Raw genomic sequence first — 22100 nt, forward strand, 5'->3', positions numbered from 1 at the left:
TTCCTTTCAGTCGGATAACTAATACTTAATTTCCACACTACAAGCGTCCGTCTTCAAAGAAAACTGGAAATTGACAATTTGAACAAGCTAACATGTCCTCTGATCAAGAGGTCATCTTTATTTGAAGGATACTTGAACTTGAGGTTTATTCAATGTCCATGCAGCAGCTTAAACTCAGGTTTGAAAAAAAGGTAGCACTTGTAAATGAAGTGAAAAAAAAACAATATAAGCCTACAGTTTATTCAAAGGTAAGTAATTATTAATCCAAGTCCAAAATCTTCAAGCTGAAATAATTATTCTGGTAAATTGAACAGATTGAACATTAATCAAAAGTATATCTAGGCAGCTTGTCCAACCTGACAATACAAACTATGAGATAGAAACATTCTTCCAGCTTTATACCCATATATATCAAAGAAACAGAATCTTCTATGAAAATCAATTCATCCAGTGAGATAAATATTTCCATGTCATTATTTCATCCCCAATGTACTCATCAAGAAGTAGGGCTCATATATATTTACTTAGGTTAGGATGTTTGAACACACATACTGAAGTAGATAATGGCAAGATGATTCATGAGTATGTTATGGCATCACTACATACCGGAGCTCATATCTACACCTGTTCATAGTCCAACCACGGTACCGTTTCATTAATTAAACATGATACTAGTACCTACATGTAGTTTTATAAGTTCGCATTACATCTTCACTCGGCCAACAAACTTCCTTCCTACCAACTTTTAGTAACTTATAACAATTAAGTATGTAACTCAAGACTGTCATTAACCAGACAATCATTAATACCTTGGTCACATTTGCTCTACGGCGGCTGTACGGCGAGTCAAAAACAGCCGTTTTAATATTTTTTGTCCATCTGCATATAGGTGGTTTGAATTGAAATTAATAAAACGGCTGTTTTCGACTCGCCGTAGAGCAAATGTGACCAAGGTATAACTCTGAAATTACCAAAAGGTTGATGTTCTAAGAATGACTCAATTACATTTGAAACAGAGAATGACTGGTGGCCTTTAAGAAAATCATTTGGCTGGTCGTAACTCAACGCCATGTCTGACCCATTTTCCCTAACTGATGTCCTACTTTTCTTAATTGATACAAAACATAGCCCAATCAAAACAAATATTCATTTTTCTATGGTCTCTTCATAATATACCCCACACATAATTCATCAAAGCAATGACTAATACCCTCTTAAATTCTGTTGAATTATGAAATAATAAATATTTGATTAGACAGAAGGAGGTTCTCATTTATAGTAGAGGTCATAATAAATATTCTTTATTTTGACATTGGCTTGTTTGTTTGTTTTTTAAATGGATTGATTTCTATCAAACAGTGCCAGTACAAGTTCAATTGTTCAATGTGCAAGCAGTAAGAAATTTGGCATTTTGAATATCTCCAAATTCATTCAGGTCTAAGCATCGTAACTTCTTTCTTGAAACTTACAGGAAATATACAGATCTGTTAATATCAACTCACACGGAACACAAGTCATGCATTATTCCTGGACCACTGTTGGCTTGTTTTTTGAATTTTAAAATGGAAACACATTGGCTCAATGCACAGTAGACTAAAAAAAATCAACTCACTAGAATCATTCTAGATGACTGATCGAATATCTATTTCGGGGTAGCACGCATCACGCTGTAATCAGAATGTGGTAATTTGAATGTTGTAACCCCAGACAACATTCAGTTCATCAACATTCCAAAGCGCCACATGAATGATATTAAATGAATGCATCTCGACATCCACCGCCTAACAAGTTACACCTGATCGTTTTCTAGTCATCTGTCTTCGCCTCGTCTCGAAGAACAGACCAAAAAGTGTTTAATCTGAAAGGCAGTGCAATCTGAACACAAGATGGGGATAACATATGAGCCTCATTTGTCAGGGAAATGGGAATGATTGACTTAGTCAAACTGAGGTTGGTAGGTCTGAACTTCACCTCATCAGTGTTGTAAGCACAGTTACAATGAAGCCAACTTGGAGCAAGATTTTGAATACTTATGCTCAAATTCAACAGATGAGGGATTGAACGTGGGTGTATTTTAATGTGTGCTTCACTAAAAATGTCTGCATCCAAAATTGCTCATTTCATTTATTTCTCCATCAATTATGTTGTTGTTGATGATCTTAGTTTTAAAGTGCATACAAAGATTTTTGGTTTATTTGCTTTGTTTTCATCCTTGCTTTTTGAGAATGAGTGCATCTGTTTGTAACCAGAACAAAACTTCAAATTATACTTTTGTCACAATATAACAAATATTGATTTAAAAAAATGAATTGTGTGTCGTGATAAAAAACATGTATAATAGACATGTCAGATAATTTTTCATTATCTTACAGATTGACTTATATATTGGCTTCTGAGCACATATGCAATTGTACACAGAGCCACTGTGATTAAGTCCCTGGCTTTACCAAGGTTAGGTGTAGAATAGCACTGGGGTGAATCATGCATTACATGTGAGTCAATACCATAGCAAGGGGTGCATACCGCCACTGGTAGTGGTAGCAGAGGTGATGATGCAGATCAGATGGACGAGATAATAAAGAGGATGGATGACGTAGAGGGAGGGAGGAGGAAGATAGGCTAAAAGGAAGTGATAATACCAGACTGCACAATCTTAATTTTTGAATAATAGGGTCAAGAAGAGAAACAGGATAGTATAATGGGGTAAGGGGATGATGAGCAGTAGCTACAATGGGGCGGGGGTAAGATGGAAGATTTGATACCTCAACTAATTATACCTGGACTGGTACTGGTAGTAGAGGTGAGGGTCACTGCATCAACTTCTATTAACAAGCATAAAACTTTCCTCCAAAAATATGATTTTCAACAAATAACAGATCTATTATACAAAGAGCAATGAGCCCGTTAATAACAAAGTGGGGGTCCAACATGCAACCCCTACCCCCTCCCAGCCCTCTCTAACACCCCATCCAATCAGCATTCCTTTCCGGTGAATATCAACCCTATTTTAAATGGCATCCTGACATTTTGGGAGAAGGGGGGAGGAGAGCCAAGACAACGTCATAAATATTTGCTACTGTCTCTTTTGGCCACTCCAACTTCCAAGTTGATGTCTATAGATGCTTTCATCTACAAACCGTTACACATCTAAAAATCTCCATCATTTATCCAATCGAACCAGTTATCAATGATTCATTCATTTGCTAATCACTGAGATGTTTTTATTTTCATAATTCAGGTTTAAATTCAAATTTTCAGTATTCAATCTTCCAAGTGATTTCTAGATGCTTCATTTAAATTCACTTTCCCCATCTCCAAATCTTCATTCTTTGTCCAATCATTAGGATTTTATTATTGGTTTATCCTTGATTTTTTTTTCATTTTATCATTTATCATGTTGGGGTTCTTTTCTATATATTAGCTTCTTGTAACGAAGTAACTAATGGAGATATTGAGACGGTGATTGAGATTCCTTGCATGTTTTCTAGTACATCCCACTGTCAGAGGGACCTGTTTGGCATTCAGTGTTATTAGATATTTTATGCCCTGATGCCCCATGCATGCATGTATGTGATTGCTTTGATCCTACCAATTTAACAAGAGCAAAGATAACCATTGAAGTGAGCCCCCGCCCCCTCTCCAGGCTTTTCCACCCCTCCCCTACACATACATGTATAAATGTTGATTACAGCCTTCATGCTGAAAATTGAGATAAAAACTTTTTTTTAATACAGATCATCATAAGATATGAAATCACTATTATTTAAAATGTGAACTAACTAAACAAGTAAGGGCCTATAGCTCTTGCAATCTTCAAATATGAAGTGTCATTGGCCCTAAAACGCTTATTTAAACAGTCAATGCATTATTATCTTGCCACAAAACATTGATAAAGATTCTTTGGACAGAAAAAAACCCCTAATTTTCAACACTGTCATCCATGATGTATATGGAAGCATACAGGCTGAAAATTACTGTTGATCTTACATCCAGGGATCCCCCTCTTAAAATCTGTAAAGCATGATGGAGGGTAGAGCTATGTTCTCACAATAGCATCTTAGTCTATTACTTACAGTTCTGAGGGAACAAGTGACTAGAAATTGGGAGTGGGAGTGGCATGGGGATGGGGAGAGGAGATGAGGGGAGGAGAGAGTTGAGATGAGGGGAGGAGAGAGTTGAGAAGAGGGGAGAGGAGGTGAGAAGAGGGGAGGGGAAGGGGAATGAAGAAACAGACATTACCCAAAAAATTGCTTGCAATAACAAGTGTGTTGCTACATGACCTACATGATTACAAAACTCTACCTTCATCATTACACGCTTGACGTTTAAGAGACGATCACATGAACCCAACTATTATCTCTAGAAGATTTTGTTACTCATTTGTCTATCAATATCACCATCAGGTGCTACTAAAGACTGGGTTTCAAAATGGCAGCCTGCTAGGTCTCTCATTTCAACCAAAAGATCTGAGCATATCGTGGCAATGCCATTTGACAGATGCCACTGTAATATGCTTTTCACACTGCACTTTTTTCCTTAACCCTGGGAAATTGGTGGGGCTAAGGGGGGGGTTAAGCTTTTAGCAAAGTGGTCTAGCATGGTAAATAGTACGGTACTATCTGGACCTGCAAAAAAGCAGGGTTAACCGGCTTATTGTGGTGCTGGCACCACAATTGAGGTGCTAAGTGATGTAGTGTGGGCTAAGGAAAAGTGGGGTTAGGCATTAGCCAATCACAGAAAATTGCACGTTAATAGCACTCTGTATGGTAAAATCATAAATATTCATGAGCTGTGTGATAGTCCAGGGTTAAGGAGTTTACCCCAGCTAAGCAAATAGTATGGGGTTAAGTAAGACAGTGTGAATTTTAAAAAAAGATAGTATGGGGTTAAGGATAGTCTGGGGTTAAGGATAGTACATGGTGTTAAGGATATACAGTGTGAAAAGCATATAAGAATGTTCTTGATAGACAGATATTTATCAAGAGGTGTTTTACAGGGACTGGGTTGGAGTGCAACGAACGGTGAGAATTCCTATGAGTCACTCTTCATCAATTTTGCGGAACTTTTTATCATTCTTAGTTTACATTTGGAACGGACAATAGATTGTAACAGATGATTACTGCTACACAATGCACATGTTTGAATTATCTTAACTATGGAACAGTTGGACATAATTTCTCAGCACAAAAAAAGACTTTGACAAATTCTAAAGTTTCATTCACCAATGATCTCTGATCCAATGTGAACAATTGAATGCCTATTCTGATACAGTATTCTACAAGCGAATAGAAGTATGGAAGCCTTAGAAGTAAGTAAATAAATAAATACAGTAGCTAAGTGGACACTTTTTTAGGTTTTCTGTCATTTTATATAACTAATCTGAGATCATGCACTGCAGTAAGAATCAACCTTTTGCCACAAAAGCTAAGGACACAGTAATTTCATAACATGAATTTATTGGTTGCTTTGAATTGAAACTGAAAACAAATGATCAATTAACGTCCAATAAAGGATGAGTCTAATGTCTAATACTGCAATGGTGCTGAGAGTCACTCCTTTAATTTTATGCCAGAGTAAACTCTAGTCTGCAGGCACAGACCCTGATTGAAAATTTGATCAACGAGAGTGTCTCCACGCAAAGACTAGCACATACAAAGTTGCTGTTCAGTACACAAGGCATGAGTAGGCTGCAATTCAGACCCTTAACTTGAGTGAAGGGTTTGCACAGCAGATTCAGTAAACTCTGGGTAGTATCTAATATCCATAGAATATGTGTATGATATTAACATTAATAAACTAACCTTATTAAAGAGGGTCATAACATAGGTCATGATTTCAGCATCCTGCCCTTCATCCTTTAGAAGCTCCATTAGATTGTGCCATGGCTTGTTACCTGAAAAAAAAAAAGGTATGTTTTGTGATATTTCATTGGAAGAGCATAATTATAGAAATTACATTGATAGGCATAAAGACATTTTTATATTCATCAACATAATAATCAATTTATTGCATTTAATACCTCAGAATGGCATATTTTTAGTGATTTACAGATAAATATTAAATCGTTAAAAACTTAAAATATTAAACACAAAGCTTAGCAATGATTGTACAATATTTTTCTATGATTGATTCCATTGACTACAGTGTACAATGAATCATAAAAATCAAGCGTTCGATTAATCGCTAACCTTTGTGTTACAAGACACTGGTCATCAGATTCTTGCTTACTATTACACAATGTACTTTGAACTTTCTTTGAAATAAGCAGATGGAATCAATATTCTATCATCTGAATCTTACATACGAGATATATTTTAAATGAGTGGGCATAGACATGGATGAGACTGCAATCTCCTGATTGAATGCAGACTTTATAAATGTTGTTAAGGTCAGTTTCAGTGGGTGTCTCATAAAACTCTTCGAAGTAATGAGCGACTTTATGAACAACTGGTGATCCTTTCTTAGAAGCTAAATCTACACCAATACAAATTTTGGTGTGTGTTATTTACGTCAAGTCGCTCACAGTATGAACAGTTTTATGAAATACCCACCAGTTTTAACAAGTTGCAAGACATACAAGCTAGTTTACACAGCTAGAAAATGGGACTGACAGTCATTCCCATCCCATTAATGAAAAGTTTGTCCACCACTTTGTTACAAGTGCTACTGAATATATAACAATAATGTCAAATAAATAACACTGGAGGTGTAAACTACAAAAAATAACTCAACTTCCATAATACTTCTATTTCGCATCCTTGACTATTTCCAATAAATTCAACTACAAATACAAGAACATTTTTGAGTAAACAACACCTACAAATAACCTCAACTTCAACTCAACTGCTGTAGACTTCCGAACCAATCTGTTTAGGGTTTAGATTCAATTTAAACAGAACTGTAAAATGGAAGTTTTAAACTAATACTGAATAATAACAGGTGTATGTCTTATGGAACAGGTGGGTGTCTAGTGAATGTTACGAAAGTAATGTCATGAACACGCAAACAGCAATGCACATGAAAACTGGTATCATCAAAGTATCTGAGTCAACAGTATCTCAGGAAAGTTCTCTGAAAACTTTCTCAATAATTTATCAAACATGAATAACCACCAGAAAAAAGATAATAAGACCTGGGACAAAAATGCTGACTTTCCTCACGATTAAAAGGAAAACAAACAATACATAAATCACTTGTACCAAAGAACTTCAGGGAGCACACAAAACAATTTTTTCAACTGTAAATTAAGATTGTGGTGGTAATATGGAAAAAGGGCAATTTAACGATAGAATACAAAGTGGTATAACTATCAAAAGATAGGTTCACAGGTCTATATAACACAAGCAATTTATCCTTTCTTGAAAAGGTGATTCATGTCTCGGGGATAACCTATGGTGTTGACAAAACTTTCAGTGCTAAGTTTGGCAGTATGAATGCTGTATTCACTAGTTATATAATGAGCAACAATTGTCAGAAGGAGGAAGGCCCTTTATTTGATTTTGAAGTGGCTAATGAATTGTTTCCTCTGTAATAATTTTCAATAGAGTATTGACCTTACTCCATGTAATCAAAAGTCTGTTTGAAAGAACACATATATCCACAGAAGCTTATTGTGAACAATAATACTCTTTTTGGAAATCACTGAAATCATTGAAAGAACAGATATATCCATAAAATCTCATTGTAAACAAACAAACTTTTGGGTGGAAATCAGTAGTATAACGGCCAAATTGGTTGTTAACATGGTGTTTAAATACATGGTGTTCCAATTATATGAATAATAGATAACAGACAAATTATTGTAAATTACTTCACTACTCAGTGATACATTCCAGAGGCAAATTTGCTTATTATATCGGGATCTCCTAACATAAAAGATATATATAGAGTAACCTTATTACCTGATGGTAGCTAAAATGTTAACAATGCCCAACAACCAATAAAAATCAAGGATTCAATGGGAGTTACCCTTGGATAACAATCTTGCAATCATAGTAACTTTAATGCAACCAGGCCCAAGTTTCTAATACGAGAATACCTATTCTAATAAAGGTTGCTAGAGTGTCACAATTTTCCTCATAAAAATCAAGTTTATGGCAACATTTGGATGATGGTTTCAAAACAGACCAGACCTTGATTCCATTTGCTGCTGATCAAAGATATTTTGGAAGCTGTTCAAATCTGACAAAAAATCTGTCATATCTCTCATATCTAAATACTACCAAGGGAGCATCAAGGTTTGGGGGGGGGGGTTACCAGTATCAAGTTGAATATGATCTCCTTGCCACTACCTATGTCTATGAATTTGATGAATGATGGTGTGTTGCCCGGTCCAAAATTCCACTGAAGCATGCATGTGTTTAAAAGTTTTGTTCCATTCAATTTGTAAGGCGCTTAATAATAATAATAATATTCTGCTTTTAATATACTGCAACAATTACTGTAAACCATTTATTATTACCATAAATCATTAGATTCTGGAGTGTCCACACAAAAAATATGCACTTTCTTCACTCCTTGGGGACTATTCTAATAAGAATTTCCAAAATAAAGGCTAGGCATAGGCTCTTGCATTCTACCGCACACCCATTTAAAACATAGGTGGAGAGCTGCAAAATGTGGTCTTGTCAAAGGATGTTGGCCGTGATAGAAGTGGAATACATAACTTTCTAAATCACAAGGCAAGAGTCATTCTAGTCAAGGTTTAGCAGAGTTGTTCCAATGTTTATACTTTATAAGAATAATACCATTATTATAACACATTCCTATTGTATGAAAAGGGACAATATCTTAAAATCTTTTTATTAAAACTTGACTTACGATTCTTCCCATCCACCTCCTTCGTGGACTGCAGTAGAAGTTGGGCATTGGTTTCCGTGTATTCCACAAACACAAGAAGGAGCTTTAGAGCTGACTTGGTCACAAGACGATGCTGTGAAGGCAGAAGAAGAAAAATGTTACAAAACATTTGGAAACTATATCATGTTTTCGAATGTATACAGCGCGTCCCAAAAAAAATGTCCCTCTGACATAGGACTGAATTAATTCTAAAATGTGGTAGGATTCTCAAATAAATGTTCATGAGTAGAAAGCTCATTTCATGTTCTAACTTTTATGAAAATTTCATTGGTCACGCTTCAGCGGTTTTGAATACACACTCTGTTACGTAACAGTGGTGCATTTTAGCTCATTCCAAGTTTGCAGCATTGATGCATTTCTTCATTGTCTATGGCATGTTAACCCCCATTCTTACATCCAGGATCTGAGCAGGGATAATTAATTCCCTAATCATATCTAGGCTCATCAAATCATAAACTTGAGCATGTTCAGAAGGACAAGAAACATAAAAAATTAAGTTTGTTTGATGATTGATAAGGGGAATCAGTGCACCAACTTGAAAGAAAATGTGAATGATGGATGAGTACAATAAGCTGAAAAAGGGGGAATCAACAAGTTAATCACCCTTTGCAAAAAGGAACTATACCAAAGAAAATTTTGACTTTTTTCTTTTAAAAAGTTACACTGCATTATTGAACTTGACCTCAGTAGCTAATTAACTAAAAAAAAGTAATGAAAACAAAAATGCAGTATTGTTGGAATTATGCATGAAACAGACATGACCCGTTGTCTCAATCATTGTGCATCTCCCGTTTATCAAACATGAAATGAACTGTCAATACTGTTTTTGCCCTTCTAAACATGCTCAAGGTTGTGATTTGATGAGCCTGGTTAGATCATGGAGATTTCCCTGATCAGATCAGGGAATTCCTTGGTCAGAACAAGGAGATAGAGGTGAAATCTCCTTGGTCAGAATGGTCAAAGGTGGTTGATATGCAAGAAAGTGCAGAACACAAAGCAGTGTTGCATGCATATAAACTTGGAATGGGTTGAAAAGCACCACTGTTACATAATAGGCTGTGTATTCAAAACCACTGAAGCAAGACCAATGAAATTTTTATAGAAGTTAGCACATGAGATGGGCTTCCTATATCCATACATTTCATTGAGAATAATTTTTATTTTTGGAAGTTATTAAGCCGCATATCAGAGGGACATTTTTTTTGGGACGCGCTGTATAAGAGATTGATGCTCTCTCAAAAATGAAAGTATGACATGGATTTAAAATATATCCAGATCAACTGTAAATAGTCATCAGTCAAACTCTGGAATTGATTTGAATCCTTAAGTTCTATTCTTTTAATCTTAAAGGACTTAAATTCAAATCTTAAAGCTTTAATCAAAATTTCTGCAGATTTAATCTATATTCGTTGTTCAACTGGTACCAATTCACTGCCAACCTAGATTCATTTTTAAATCCATGTAATTTGGAGTGTTCCTTGAATCAATCATCAATGAAAAAAAATATTATGTTCCAATAACTCCATAATTTTACCTTTGAAACGGTGCTCATATTATCATGATATAAATTAAGCAATCCAACATATCAAGTGAATTTTCAGAAGGAACATTAAAGTTGGAATTGAGTTAATTCTTCTGGGAATATTTCATCAATCTCTTCATCTATTTACAAACCAGCTTCTATATCCTCCAACACACCTTAAATTTTTTTCTTCCTCTCTTTTCCTTGCTTTGAATATTTCCTTAAACACTTTAAAAAAAAATCTTGCTGTCAAAGGAGAATATTTTTCACACTACATATCTCCTGAGAGATGTTTATAAATGAATCATATATCACACCAGTTTCCTGTTAAGAAAGCATAGTGGTATGAAGTATGTTCTGTAATGTTACACCTTAACAATATTTGATGTTGATATCCAGTTATAAATCATGAATTTATGAGAAAATAAAATTGATGCACACTTTGCGACAGGAAGTTCTGGTCTGGGGCAATAAAAGCACGGGGGCGACCGTCTCTAAACTCGAGTTGTCCCCGGCGACCGAAAAGGATGGGGGAACTCCTTGGAAGATTGACTCAGCGTAATCTGTCACTACGAATTACCCACAATTCACAGCAAATCTTTGCTTTCCCTGGGAGAGAGAGTTCATGTCGGTATTTTTAGGAAACAAGTGTGTCAGGTTTAAGAGCAGGTTCATTGCTACTCAGAAAAGGATTTTGCAATTGTTTCTATGACAGAGGAGAGGCCAAGGGTACTAATTGAATACAAGGTTAATGTGAGCTTTGATTACTTATCACTGCATCACACATTATAATTCAGATCAGATTGACATTAAATAAGATCATGTCATCGCAAGTGTTTCATCCATATCCACAGCTCATTCACCTCCAGTGTATGTTGGCTTTGGTTGTAATATGGCTTTAATTACAAGCAATCTGTCAAGGCAAGAGAAGCCAAAATAAACCTTGAGTAAATGAAAGCAAATTGCACAAAACTAGACCAAGCATGAATGACACAGACCATATTTGAAGCTGAAACCATTACTTCAGATTTGACACATGGGACTACAGCCATCTGGCCATCCCTTCCGACAAGTTAGGAGATTTTACTTGGCCATCACAATGAAGTGTCATACTTCATTCATCAATGGGTGGTCATGTCTGGACCTTATAAACCTCAAGAGGACAAACTTCCTCCAGGGAAACTGATGTGAAGACATTCATCTTCATAAGATAGTTTGCAAGCAGACCATTTATCAGCAGAATTCATAAATTTGTTGTGCAGCAGTCTTTTCCACTCATCAAAACCTTCCCACCCCCTTTACCATCAACTTTGTGGGTTATGACTTGGCAGAAATACTTGGCCTTTTTGTTGTTCTAGTGTTCTTTCATCGATAACTTTGGAAAACAGATTGTAAAGATTATTATCCTTATACATGTAGGAATTCAAGAATACCACATAGACAGCATATACTACATGAAACAAAATTTGAGTGCAGTATAATTATATTCATCATAAAAAAGTTTTCTTTTCACTTCCACATTTCAGGCTCTGCATCTAACAGTATTGGACCAAGCTGGAAAAATATGAACTTGTTGGTGGATGAAGGGTTAACGCACCTCATGCGAGCCTTCAAACATCGTTGACAGCCTCCCGAAGACAGGCGTAATCATGAAAGAACCGGAAGAACAGTATTTAGCTCATGAATCAAAGCATGATAAGGAAACTTGATTCCCAAACCACAAAAAACATTACTAATACTTTCTCAAGTGACGATAGGCAACAGGTTATGTTCAAAAGCTTCTTTGCCCGGCGAATGAGGTACAGTACTAGTTAGTTGGAGGTATAAGAATTTGAACATTGATCCAACAAACATCTCAAGATCATCCTAACGAGGACAAAAAGACAAGACAACAAGCTCCTGGACATATTTATGTTAACTTGTCTGAAAAAAAAGAGTCAACTTGACAAGATCTTCGGAGTCTTGACTGTTTGTCCTTATGAAGTCAACTTGTCAGGATCTAGAAAATTGACTGCTTATCCTCATGAAAATCAATTTGGCAAGATCTAAAGTCTTGTCATGTCCTTACAAAGTCAGCTTGACAAGATCCGAGATCTTGACTGCTTGTCCTACTGGAGTCAACCTGACAAGAACAAGTAGCTTGCCTTCTTTATCCATTTTCTCATCTTCTTGTGTTAGATTATCAATGCAACTAGATTATGCTTTGAAACTTTGGTAATTCCTACCCATACCAAAGCAGACCAATAGGATCCAGGTCTACATTTGGTTTGGTCCACAGAAAAGAAAAAGAAAAAATGCTCCCATCTTTAAGAAAGCTACTGGTATGCATGAAGTTCATACCAATGGAAATTGCCCCTGTTCCCGCAACATGGCAGGTGGACACCAACCCAAAAGAAAGTCTTTAGTAAAATGTCTTTGAAATATTCAAGAAATAAAATACACAGATCTCTTCAAGTGAGTGGCGGGTTAACCTGTTGCCAAAGTTACCTTCTATTGCTATATTTTAGTCTGAGATTTTGTAAAAGCTTTCAAGATGCTGGTAAATAATCTCTAAGACTGTAACAAGAGAAAAGAGAAATAGCATTTCCACCCCCCTCTCTCTCTCCCCCTCTTCCCTTCTCCTCTCTTCTACAAAGTCCCATCAATTCAATTATTATCAGAGTATTTCTCTTTGACAAACCATTCTTTCAGTCAATCAGTATCAAGTACTTCCCCTGCTCCTCATTACATTGAAAGAACAACTGTCCAATCATCAACTGTCATTGCCAATTTGACTTGAGCGACCCACTGTGTAACCATGAGTGCCTCTGATATTAAAGTCATATCTATGGTGAGACATGTCCAGCAAATCTGATAATGTGTTCAGACTGTGGAGAATTTATGTGAAAAGTAACAAGGAGGAATGGAAGTTTGTTCAAGATGTTGCTCGGGAGCAAGTTTAAATCAATTTCATGCACAACAAGTTTTGCACACTTTCTTTAGCTTGAAACCTTATCACAAACTTAGTTTACTATGGTGAGACATGTCCAAAAAAAAATCAATACTGTGTTCAGACTGTAGAGAAAGAAATAGAAGAAACGTTAAATTTGCTCAAAGTGTAAGGTGGAAGCAAGGAATCAAAGGTAGTTGAGTTTAATCCAATGCATGCCAGACATTTATCACAGACAAGTTTTGAACTTCGAATTTGTCAAATTCAGCTACCAAAGCATATTCTTTGTTTCACTGAACTTCTTATTGTATGCTTAAACCAGTAAATGTTAATTTCTATAATATTTTTCCTTCTTGTTTAAGTAAATCAGGGATTTTGAAACTTCATTTCATTGCTTTCATTTATTAGTATAGAATCCCTTTAAAACAAATATTTCCTTTTATTTCATTTGATTTCATTTAATAGTAACCCTATAATCCTTTCAAATGGATACTTCTGCCAAAATAAACAATAAATTCAATGAAATTTGATTGTATTTTACAAGTTGACCCTCTTTTTCCTCAACTTCCCAAAGTTCTTTCCCCTTCTTTGTGCGTGGGCGAGAAAAGGGGATTCGTTTTTGTTCCTTTTCAAATCTCCACTGCTCAGTTTACAAATCCAATTGCAAAATCAATGTAACATAATATTTTGTTCAGTTCTCATACATATAGAACACGTTTTTGAAACTAAATCCTGACGAGGATTATTTGAAAATATACCACAAAATTAGAATTTGCCGGAAATGTACTACCCTATGGAGACAATGTGTCTCTTTAGATTCATTCTTGGTTTCCTATGTTCACATATTCACCCAGAAAACTGCAAAATTTGGATCTACTTCCCAAAAGTTTCTAAAATTGTGATTGACTGCACATTATTAAAGTTTCTTGGTCCAAGATTGGTAAAAACTGCAGAGCATAACTTTGCTCCTGACGACTTGGATACCATAGTCAAAATTATTGACTGGGTAGAACTACTTGTGGATACAAAAAGGATCATGTGTGAAGTTCCTTACTTGCATCAAGATCAAAGTAAACCAAATTTATCCTACAATGCTTGAAGACATTAACACCAATCAAAACTAAGATCCATATTAAAGAACATCGTTTTGATGTTTTGATATTTAATTTCATGATCATTATTATTTTTTTTTAGAAAACCTACTATTAGGTGCTTATTCTGAAGGTATGATAGAGCACCATGCTGATCCAAGCCTCATATTGTACTATTCAAACTGATCTACATCTCTATATCAGCTCAATTTGGTGAATACATACATACATCACTTGATCACCACAGAATAGACTGAACTTATATGAACCAGTGAGAAGGACATGTATCAATTTGAAAACAAACCATTCTTTGGAACCTTCATTAAATAGACATTTACATTATCAAAACAAAGTACTTTAAGCCTTATTCTAAATACATACAAAATATTGAAAGCTATAATAACACATCTGAAAACTTGAACTTCTGAGAAAAACTAGGTAAGTATGGCATGAAATGAGGCAGAGTGGGCAACAAAACTTGGCAACACATTCATTGTGAGGTTTCTATTTAAGAAAACTCTAAAACTACCAAGAGAATTGACCGGTCTATGTCCTTTGTTTTTGGACAGTGTCCAACCATGGAAGAAGTGCGTAGTCATGAAAATATAGACTACATTGATACAGAGCATCAATCCACCAGCTGAAGAGGTGAGGACTGAAGATGACAAGAAACTGATGTGAGTCCCGTAACACAAAGCTTAGCAATCATCCTAGAACATTATTTTCAAGATTGATTGCATTGACTACAATTTACAATCAATCATGAAAATCAAGCGTATGATTAATCATTTCCTTTGTGTTACAGGCCTTGAAACAGTGATTCGTTAACATGCAGAGGAGCATTTTTTAACATCTATCATCCGACAGGTTGTCTGGGGAGCGTTTCATCAACATTTTTGTCGGACAAGTTCTCAGATCTGACATCTTTCCTAGATTTTGATTGGCTGAAAGGCACTGTTACTATGGTAACTGTCGGATAAAACGTCTACCATTTCCTTTCATGAAACACTCGACAGATCTGACAACTTTCCTTGATTCTGATTGGCTGAGTAAAACTGTTACTATGGTGACTGTCAGATTAATCAGGACCTAACGGATAAAATGAAATGACCAACAAGTCCTCTCATGAAACAGTTCTCTGGTCTCTAATGTGGAGTTCATACTTTCCTCCACCAACACATCATCAATGGAACCACCAATGACCAACATGTGGCATCGGATCAAGACCAGCTACAGAGCTGAAGCATGGAGGTAGAAGTCCATGGCTGAGGCAAGCTGATGCCTTCTGTAAGTTACAGCCATGGACCAGGGAAGGTGACACAATCATGTGTGTAGTTGACACATAATGAAATTCCTGCACATTTCTTCGAGACAATGAGGTTACAAGCAGTGATATGGACCAGAAGTTTCTATCAGAACATGAACTAAACTCAGTATAAGTAGGCTAGAGAAAACAGGACATGGTGAAATGTTATAGGGTGACTGCCACACTGTGAACATTTGTAATGTGGGTTGAAGTTGGGATAACTGCCAACAAAAGTCTCTTCAATTTAGAAAACCAGTATAACTGCAGTATTAGTGGTTCATGACCAAAGTTCCATGGTCATTGAAACTAAATTAATCAATGAGTCTCACACGTGACCATCAAGTACAGCTTTCTTGGGTCTGGGTGTTGCTTCCGATACAATGAACATCAAACATTAAGATGCTTTTTAACACAACCCTTTCCACAAAATGGGCCCAAAATGCCCATTTCTCCATCACTTTCAATTTATATCTATTTTATTTCCCTTTCCATAAGTAGATGCCTGATCTCATTTTTTTCATCTGTCTTCTCTGAGATTTGTTTACATTTCTTTCTATTATCGGCTTCAGAATGATGAATGATCACTCAGATATCTGGGACAACTGACCCCCTTGCTTCCAGCCAGTCATCCACTACAGACCTGATGGTCATACCGGGCAGAGCTCTGGGGGTAGCGCTCGAGTCACCTACTCCCCTTAATGGAGGAAGGAGTCTGGCCGCCGGAGGATCAGAAATAAATGACTTCCTGCGCTAGCTGATAGATTCATTGGATTAGATAGGAAAGGAGAGATTAGGTCACCGATCTTCCTTCACAACATGTTGGCTAAACGAGAGCTTCGGGGGTCAAGTCCTCCAGCACATGGTTTGCCACGCTTCCTCACATGGCCCCTATCAAGAACTTGGCACAGGGGTTCAATGTTGAATACATGAATGAGAGATGGGGTGTCTAACATTCATGGTCTTTGTACAGACTCAGTGGATATCTGGCTGAAGCCAAACTCCCTGCGAGGACAAAGGCAACCCTGGCAGGCTCCAAGACTTTGGCGTTGATCATTGCCTTTGCCAACAGCCTACAGGACATTGTTTCAATGAATTCATGTTCTTTGAGCTGTTTCTAAGCAGGTGATCTTACTTAGCCTGGAACTGTACTATTTGAGGTTAAATATTAAATAGGGCAATGGTACTACAGGGTTGTAGCCTTCATCTGTGCAGTTGGAGTTGGTTGGCATTTTTGGTTAACTGGTTTGTACAGGAACCACATGGTCCCTGTACAAATCCCATGAAAATTACATAATTCAGGTGCCTAATAGTTAGACCTCTGACATCCAGCCAGGGATAGTAATGGCTGTGTATTTGGGTCCTTGCTTAAAGAAAGTACTTTGGATAGTGTTCAGATTTGACCAAGCTACAAAACAAACTTTGTTCTATCTCTGAAACATAGTTCAGATGAGAGTTTAGCTGTCAGATTCAGGGTTATATATATGTAAGATTTAGGATTTAGATTAGATTACTTTTTACATTTTAATTTTTATATTGATCTAGGGATCATATTAGGGAGATATACTGTGGTTAAAGTATTTGGAAAGCTAAGACTTTGGATTCCGGTACAAAACCAACCAGATTTAATGTGTCCGTAGACAGAAAATCACTTTTTTATTAGGGCAATTACATGCTGCTTACCTGTATATCAAGTAATGAGTAGAGCCATTTTATTGTCTCATTGTGTTCAATCACTCCATTCATACCATCCAAATACAGCATGATCTGACCAATAGCTGGAAGAACAAGATTTAATATTAGGAAACTTAATTACTTAAGTCTGCTGAAAGGATGAAGTTAAGTAACAACGATGACATATGGCGTTTACGGACATGACAAATTAGATGTTCAACTTTATGAGTGATATCATTATGTGAAACACATTTGGAGGAACAGTAATCATTTGTAGGAAATGACTTAGCAGCTTATGCAAGTAGCATGCTTCATTTACAACATAACGCCAGTATAGCTACTACTGTAATACCATCGGTGGCTGACATAATACAATACAAAAATAATCACTGAATAACTCAAAGCTGTATTTAAAAGATTTATTTCCCCAAAAAAATATTACAGCTTTCACCATAATAATAGGACACTGAAATCTATTAACAACCAACAAAGAAGGAAGTGATTTTACAGTTGTGATGAAGACGAGGAAAGTGATGAATTCACAATTAAAATGAAGATGATAAAAATGTTGAGGAAGATAAGGATACAGATGGTAATGATGATGACGACAACAATGGTGGTGGTGGTAGTAGTGGTGATGATGATGATGATGATGAGATGATGATGATGATAAATAATGATAAATGATGATGATGATGACGACGATGCACATGAAAATTAGGATGACAATAATCATGGTGATACTGACGTTAATGAGATAAGGAGTAGGAACAAGAAGATGAAAACGGGGCAAAGATGACATCACTGACAATGATGGTGGTGATTATCATAGTGGTGATGTAGCACTGACGACTGTAATTGAAATAATGATCATAATCATGATAACAATCTGTCAAGCCCATCAAAGCTTGTATACTCAGGGATAATGTAAAAATAATAATGAAAACAAGACAAGGACACTGATGTTCTATATTAATAACAATGATCATGAAACAATTACCTCTAAGAATATAGTTTTGGTAGTTCTGGTCAGCCTCAGAGCCAAGCTTGATGAGGCAGTCGAGGCCATCGCAGCTAACAAATTCATGGACAAGATCTTTGTCATCCTGTTCAAAAGAAAAATAAAAGAACATAAGAAGATTACCATTTTTAATAGAGCCCTTTAAGTTTTACATTATTCCACACTCACCTGTCTCTAGAATCAAGTCGAGAAACATTCAAGTTAAACACAATAGACTGTCTGAAGTCTTCTTCCAGGAATACTTTTGTCTGCATTTCCTTGAAACTTTATCTCCAATTGCTAACTTCTCTTTTATCCCATTCCATATAGTTATCACATTTCAAGATCTTACAACCCTATAGAATACACAGAGAACAATAAATACAAATGTACAATACATGTTCAGCAAAAGCTTGATTTTTGAGGACAGGAGATGAATCAATGACATTCAATCAAATTGAACAAATCAAATGATTATAATGTCATCAGGGTTTCTAAAGAAATAACAAAGATACTTGCACTGAATCTCTATCTATTCTGTCAATGTTTATGTTGAATATGTTTTACACAAAACAAATGCACACTATAGCAACAGTGAAACAACTACATAGCATGCATTTATTGCATCAAGAATTAGGAACCCTCAAAATCTATCAGATCTTGTACTAATTATATTTCATTCTAAATCAACATGTCAACATATACACAATTCACTCAAACTTGTATCCACCTGAATTAAATTAAACCATGGTCTAACCTAACCACATCATTGCCTCCATGTGCACCCTAACTTGAATCTAGGCCATCTGATTCTAATATTGGGTGGAAACATAATTTGTCAATTTGTGGCTCAGGATCAAGTTTATACACTCATTAACTGTCTAGTTGATCCAGGCTCGTTCATGTAGGGAAACAATTGTCATTTTTCCTCACAATTCCCACAAATTCAATATGGCCTTGAGAGATTCATGAACTGGTATGTGTAATTATTTAATTTCTTTCAAATGATTCAATATAGGGCATAAAAGTCAAAACAACCTGATGACAGTGCTATGATTTATCAATTAATTTATTAACAATCTTTATAATCTATCTAGGTAATTCATTTTCTTACTCATAGATATCAGCATTCATAGATGTTTTGTTCATTATTATACAAATTCCATTAGAATGTATTTCAATTGTGGAAGAAACTGTTTCAAAATCATTAGAGATTTTGATTTCAATGTACTCAAGACAAAGTGTATGCTTCAATCAGCAAAAGATCAGAAATTTACTAAAATTTGTATAGGACTGCGTACAAATGTTTGGTCAGAAAACTTAAATAAATCTTCTTCTTTTTTGGTCAAATTTTGAAAGTTACATACAACATCTTATTCTGAAGAGCAATTCTTTGCATGACATTCTTCCAAAATAATGTACAGACATATTATAAACTAACAAAGATTACAATGCATTTACAACTTCCTCCTAACAAAATTGCCCTTTAAATCAAGGGGATGACTAGGATTATCTTGTAAACAAAAATGCAAGGGGGTGTAGCCCTTTCCTACAATGTACTCATGTAAATATACTCCATCATGTTTGATTCGAGTGAATTAACTCTCTTCCACCTCCCTGCCCAAAGCTAACATATTCCGTTTCCATACGCAATGTATGAGAAAGTCAAACAGTGCTGGTATTTACAGGTATAGAGTCTGTTACCTTTATTATTTACCCATGTCATCAATCAGTGGAATAAACTGTGTGGTTTCAAACTGTTATATGCTTTTCACACTGCATTTCCTTAACCCCATACTATCCTTAACCCCATACTATCTTTTGGGGTTTTCAAACTGTCTTTCTTAACGCCATGCTGTTTGCTTAGCCGGGGTTAACGACTTAACCCCAGCCTATCGCACAGCTCATGAATATTGATGATTTTGCCACACAGAGCCTGATTAACGTGTAATTTCAATTCTTAGCACCGCGATAAGCCGGCTAACCCTGCTTTTTTGCAGGGCCAGATAGTACCGTACTATTTAACATGCTAGCTCACTTTGCTAATACGTAGTGTGAAAACGAAGGGGGCTAAGCTTAACCCCGGGGAAATTGGTGGGGCTAAGACCCCCATTAGCCCCACCAATTTCCCGGGGTCAAGGAAAATATATGCAGTGTGAAAAGCATAATAGAGTGGGCTGGATTGTGTGGTTTAGTGGACTGATTGATGAAGGCAGAGAAATGTTCGCCTGGTACAGCAATACCCATATTCACAAACACTGATGCAGGGTGACTGGGATTGTTTTGATCATCAGTTCAATTTATTATTTTCAGAACCATTTTTTTTCTCAAGATTTTTAATTAAAAATAAAAATCAATAAAAGCTTGATAAAATCAATCAGAAATTGATTCATAGCAAATACATATAGTTTGCATAATACAATTTTTAAATCAAATGCACAGCAGAATTAGGTTTTGCGACCTATCATGTTTCTTATTAATATCTTTTTTTAAATACATCTTTAAGCTGAAACAACTACATGTAGGCGAGCATGTATAAACTACTAAGTGCTTGTGGCAAATAATACAATGTAGGCCTATGGATTTCACACTTATCTAATTTCATATTAATTATTAAAAACCTGTTTAACATGTACATCTGATATATAATGAAACATCTTGCATTATATGGTGTAATAGAGGGAGGAGTCTTACAGACCTAAATATAGGACCTTTGTGTCATCAGGCTTTGTCATTCCTATTACTCCTGTCAATCATACTTTCTAGGTCATTTTTATAAAAATTCCCATGGTCAACATGGTACAAAAACATTTACATAATCATCATTGTAAAGAGAACTATGCAAGGAATTCAGTGCTCATTTAATAAATACAAGGTTATGGTCACTTGTAGAGGATCCAGGCTCAGGGCTAAAATGAAGGAAATCATCATTTGTTATTTTCATATTTATTATTTCCCATTGTGAAAGGAAATATTTCCGGAAAATAAGTTTAATTGTAAATAACTCTGAACCGTCCAGTTAATATTTTCACATCTGCCCTAATAGATACCATTTCATCATACTTATTTAATTGACTAATATTAATCGGATGAGTTATTAGTGGCATAGGGAACAAAATAAAATTTTGAGAAAGGTAACACAGTCTGCCTTTAACCCAAGAAAAGATATACTAGGACCAAGTCAGTGTGACATTTAAAACCAAAAACAAAACAATTAATTGGATTGTAAATGTAATGAGATATTTGTATAACATGAATGTATGCCTACCCATGGGCCATAATGCCCATGATATTCTTGACTCCACATTTGAAATAGTTGCAATGAAAAATTCCCCTTCCATGAAAATAGAAGCACTGGTAACCTTTCAATACAAAAGCTAGGATTTCCGAGATTGGTAAAACTGGCTAGGAATGAATAGATACATTATGTTGTCCCTGGACTCATTTCATAGCATCTTCAATGAATCTACACTGAATGGTTGAAGGTATTTGGGTAATGAGGAAGTAGTGAAGATTTCCTTGAGTTGGAGGGTCCCCATATCTACCACCTTGCATGCATTAGGCTTTGATTGATTCCAGCAAACGAATAAAGACCTCATCAATATACAACAAGACAAGGTTCCTTCTACTTCATAAAAGTACCTAATTCAAATTTCATCCCCACATTTAGACAAGAGAATTCTTGAATACAGCATACAGAAAATGGGTATCTAGAGTATCTC

The 22100-nt window shown here is 35.8% G+C and overlaps 1 protein-coding gene across 1 annotated transcript in view; it reads right to left on the minus strand.

The window, feature by feature from the left end:
• Window positions 1-22100, minus strand: part of LOC121409733 (dentin sialophosphoprotein-like) — a 137247-nt gene that overhangs the window by 53164 nt on the left and 61983 nt on the right. The window contains exons 5-8 of the mRNA XM_041601640.1: window positions 18379-18484; window positions 17388-17482; window positions 8821-8932; window positions 5802-5893 (exon numbers count right to left, since the gene is read on the minus strand). Coding sequence (XP_041457574.1) covers window positions 5802-5893; window positions 8821-8932; window positions 17388-17482; window positions 18379-18484 — 405 coding nt within the window. The remainder of the gene's footprint in view (window positions 1-5801; window positions 5894-8820; window positions 8933-17387; window positions 17483-18378; window positions 18485-22100) is intronic.

This window comes from Lytechinus variegatus, chromosome 2, assembly GCF_018143015.1.
Source record: "Lytechinus variegatus isolate NC3 chromosome 2, Lvar_3.0, whole genome shotgun sequence".
In the NCBI taxonomy this organism is placed as follows: Eukaryota; Metazoa; Echinodermata; class Echinoidea; order Temnopleuroida; family Toxopneustidae; genus Lytechinus; species Lytechinus variegatus.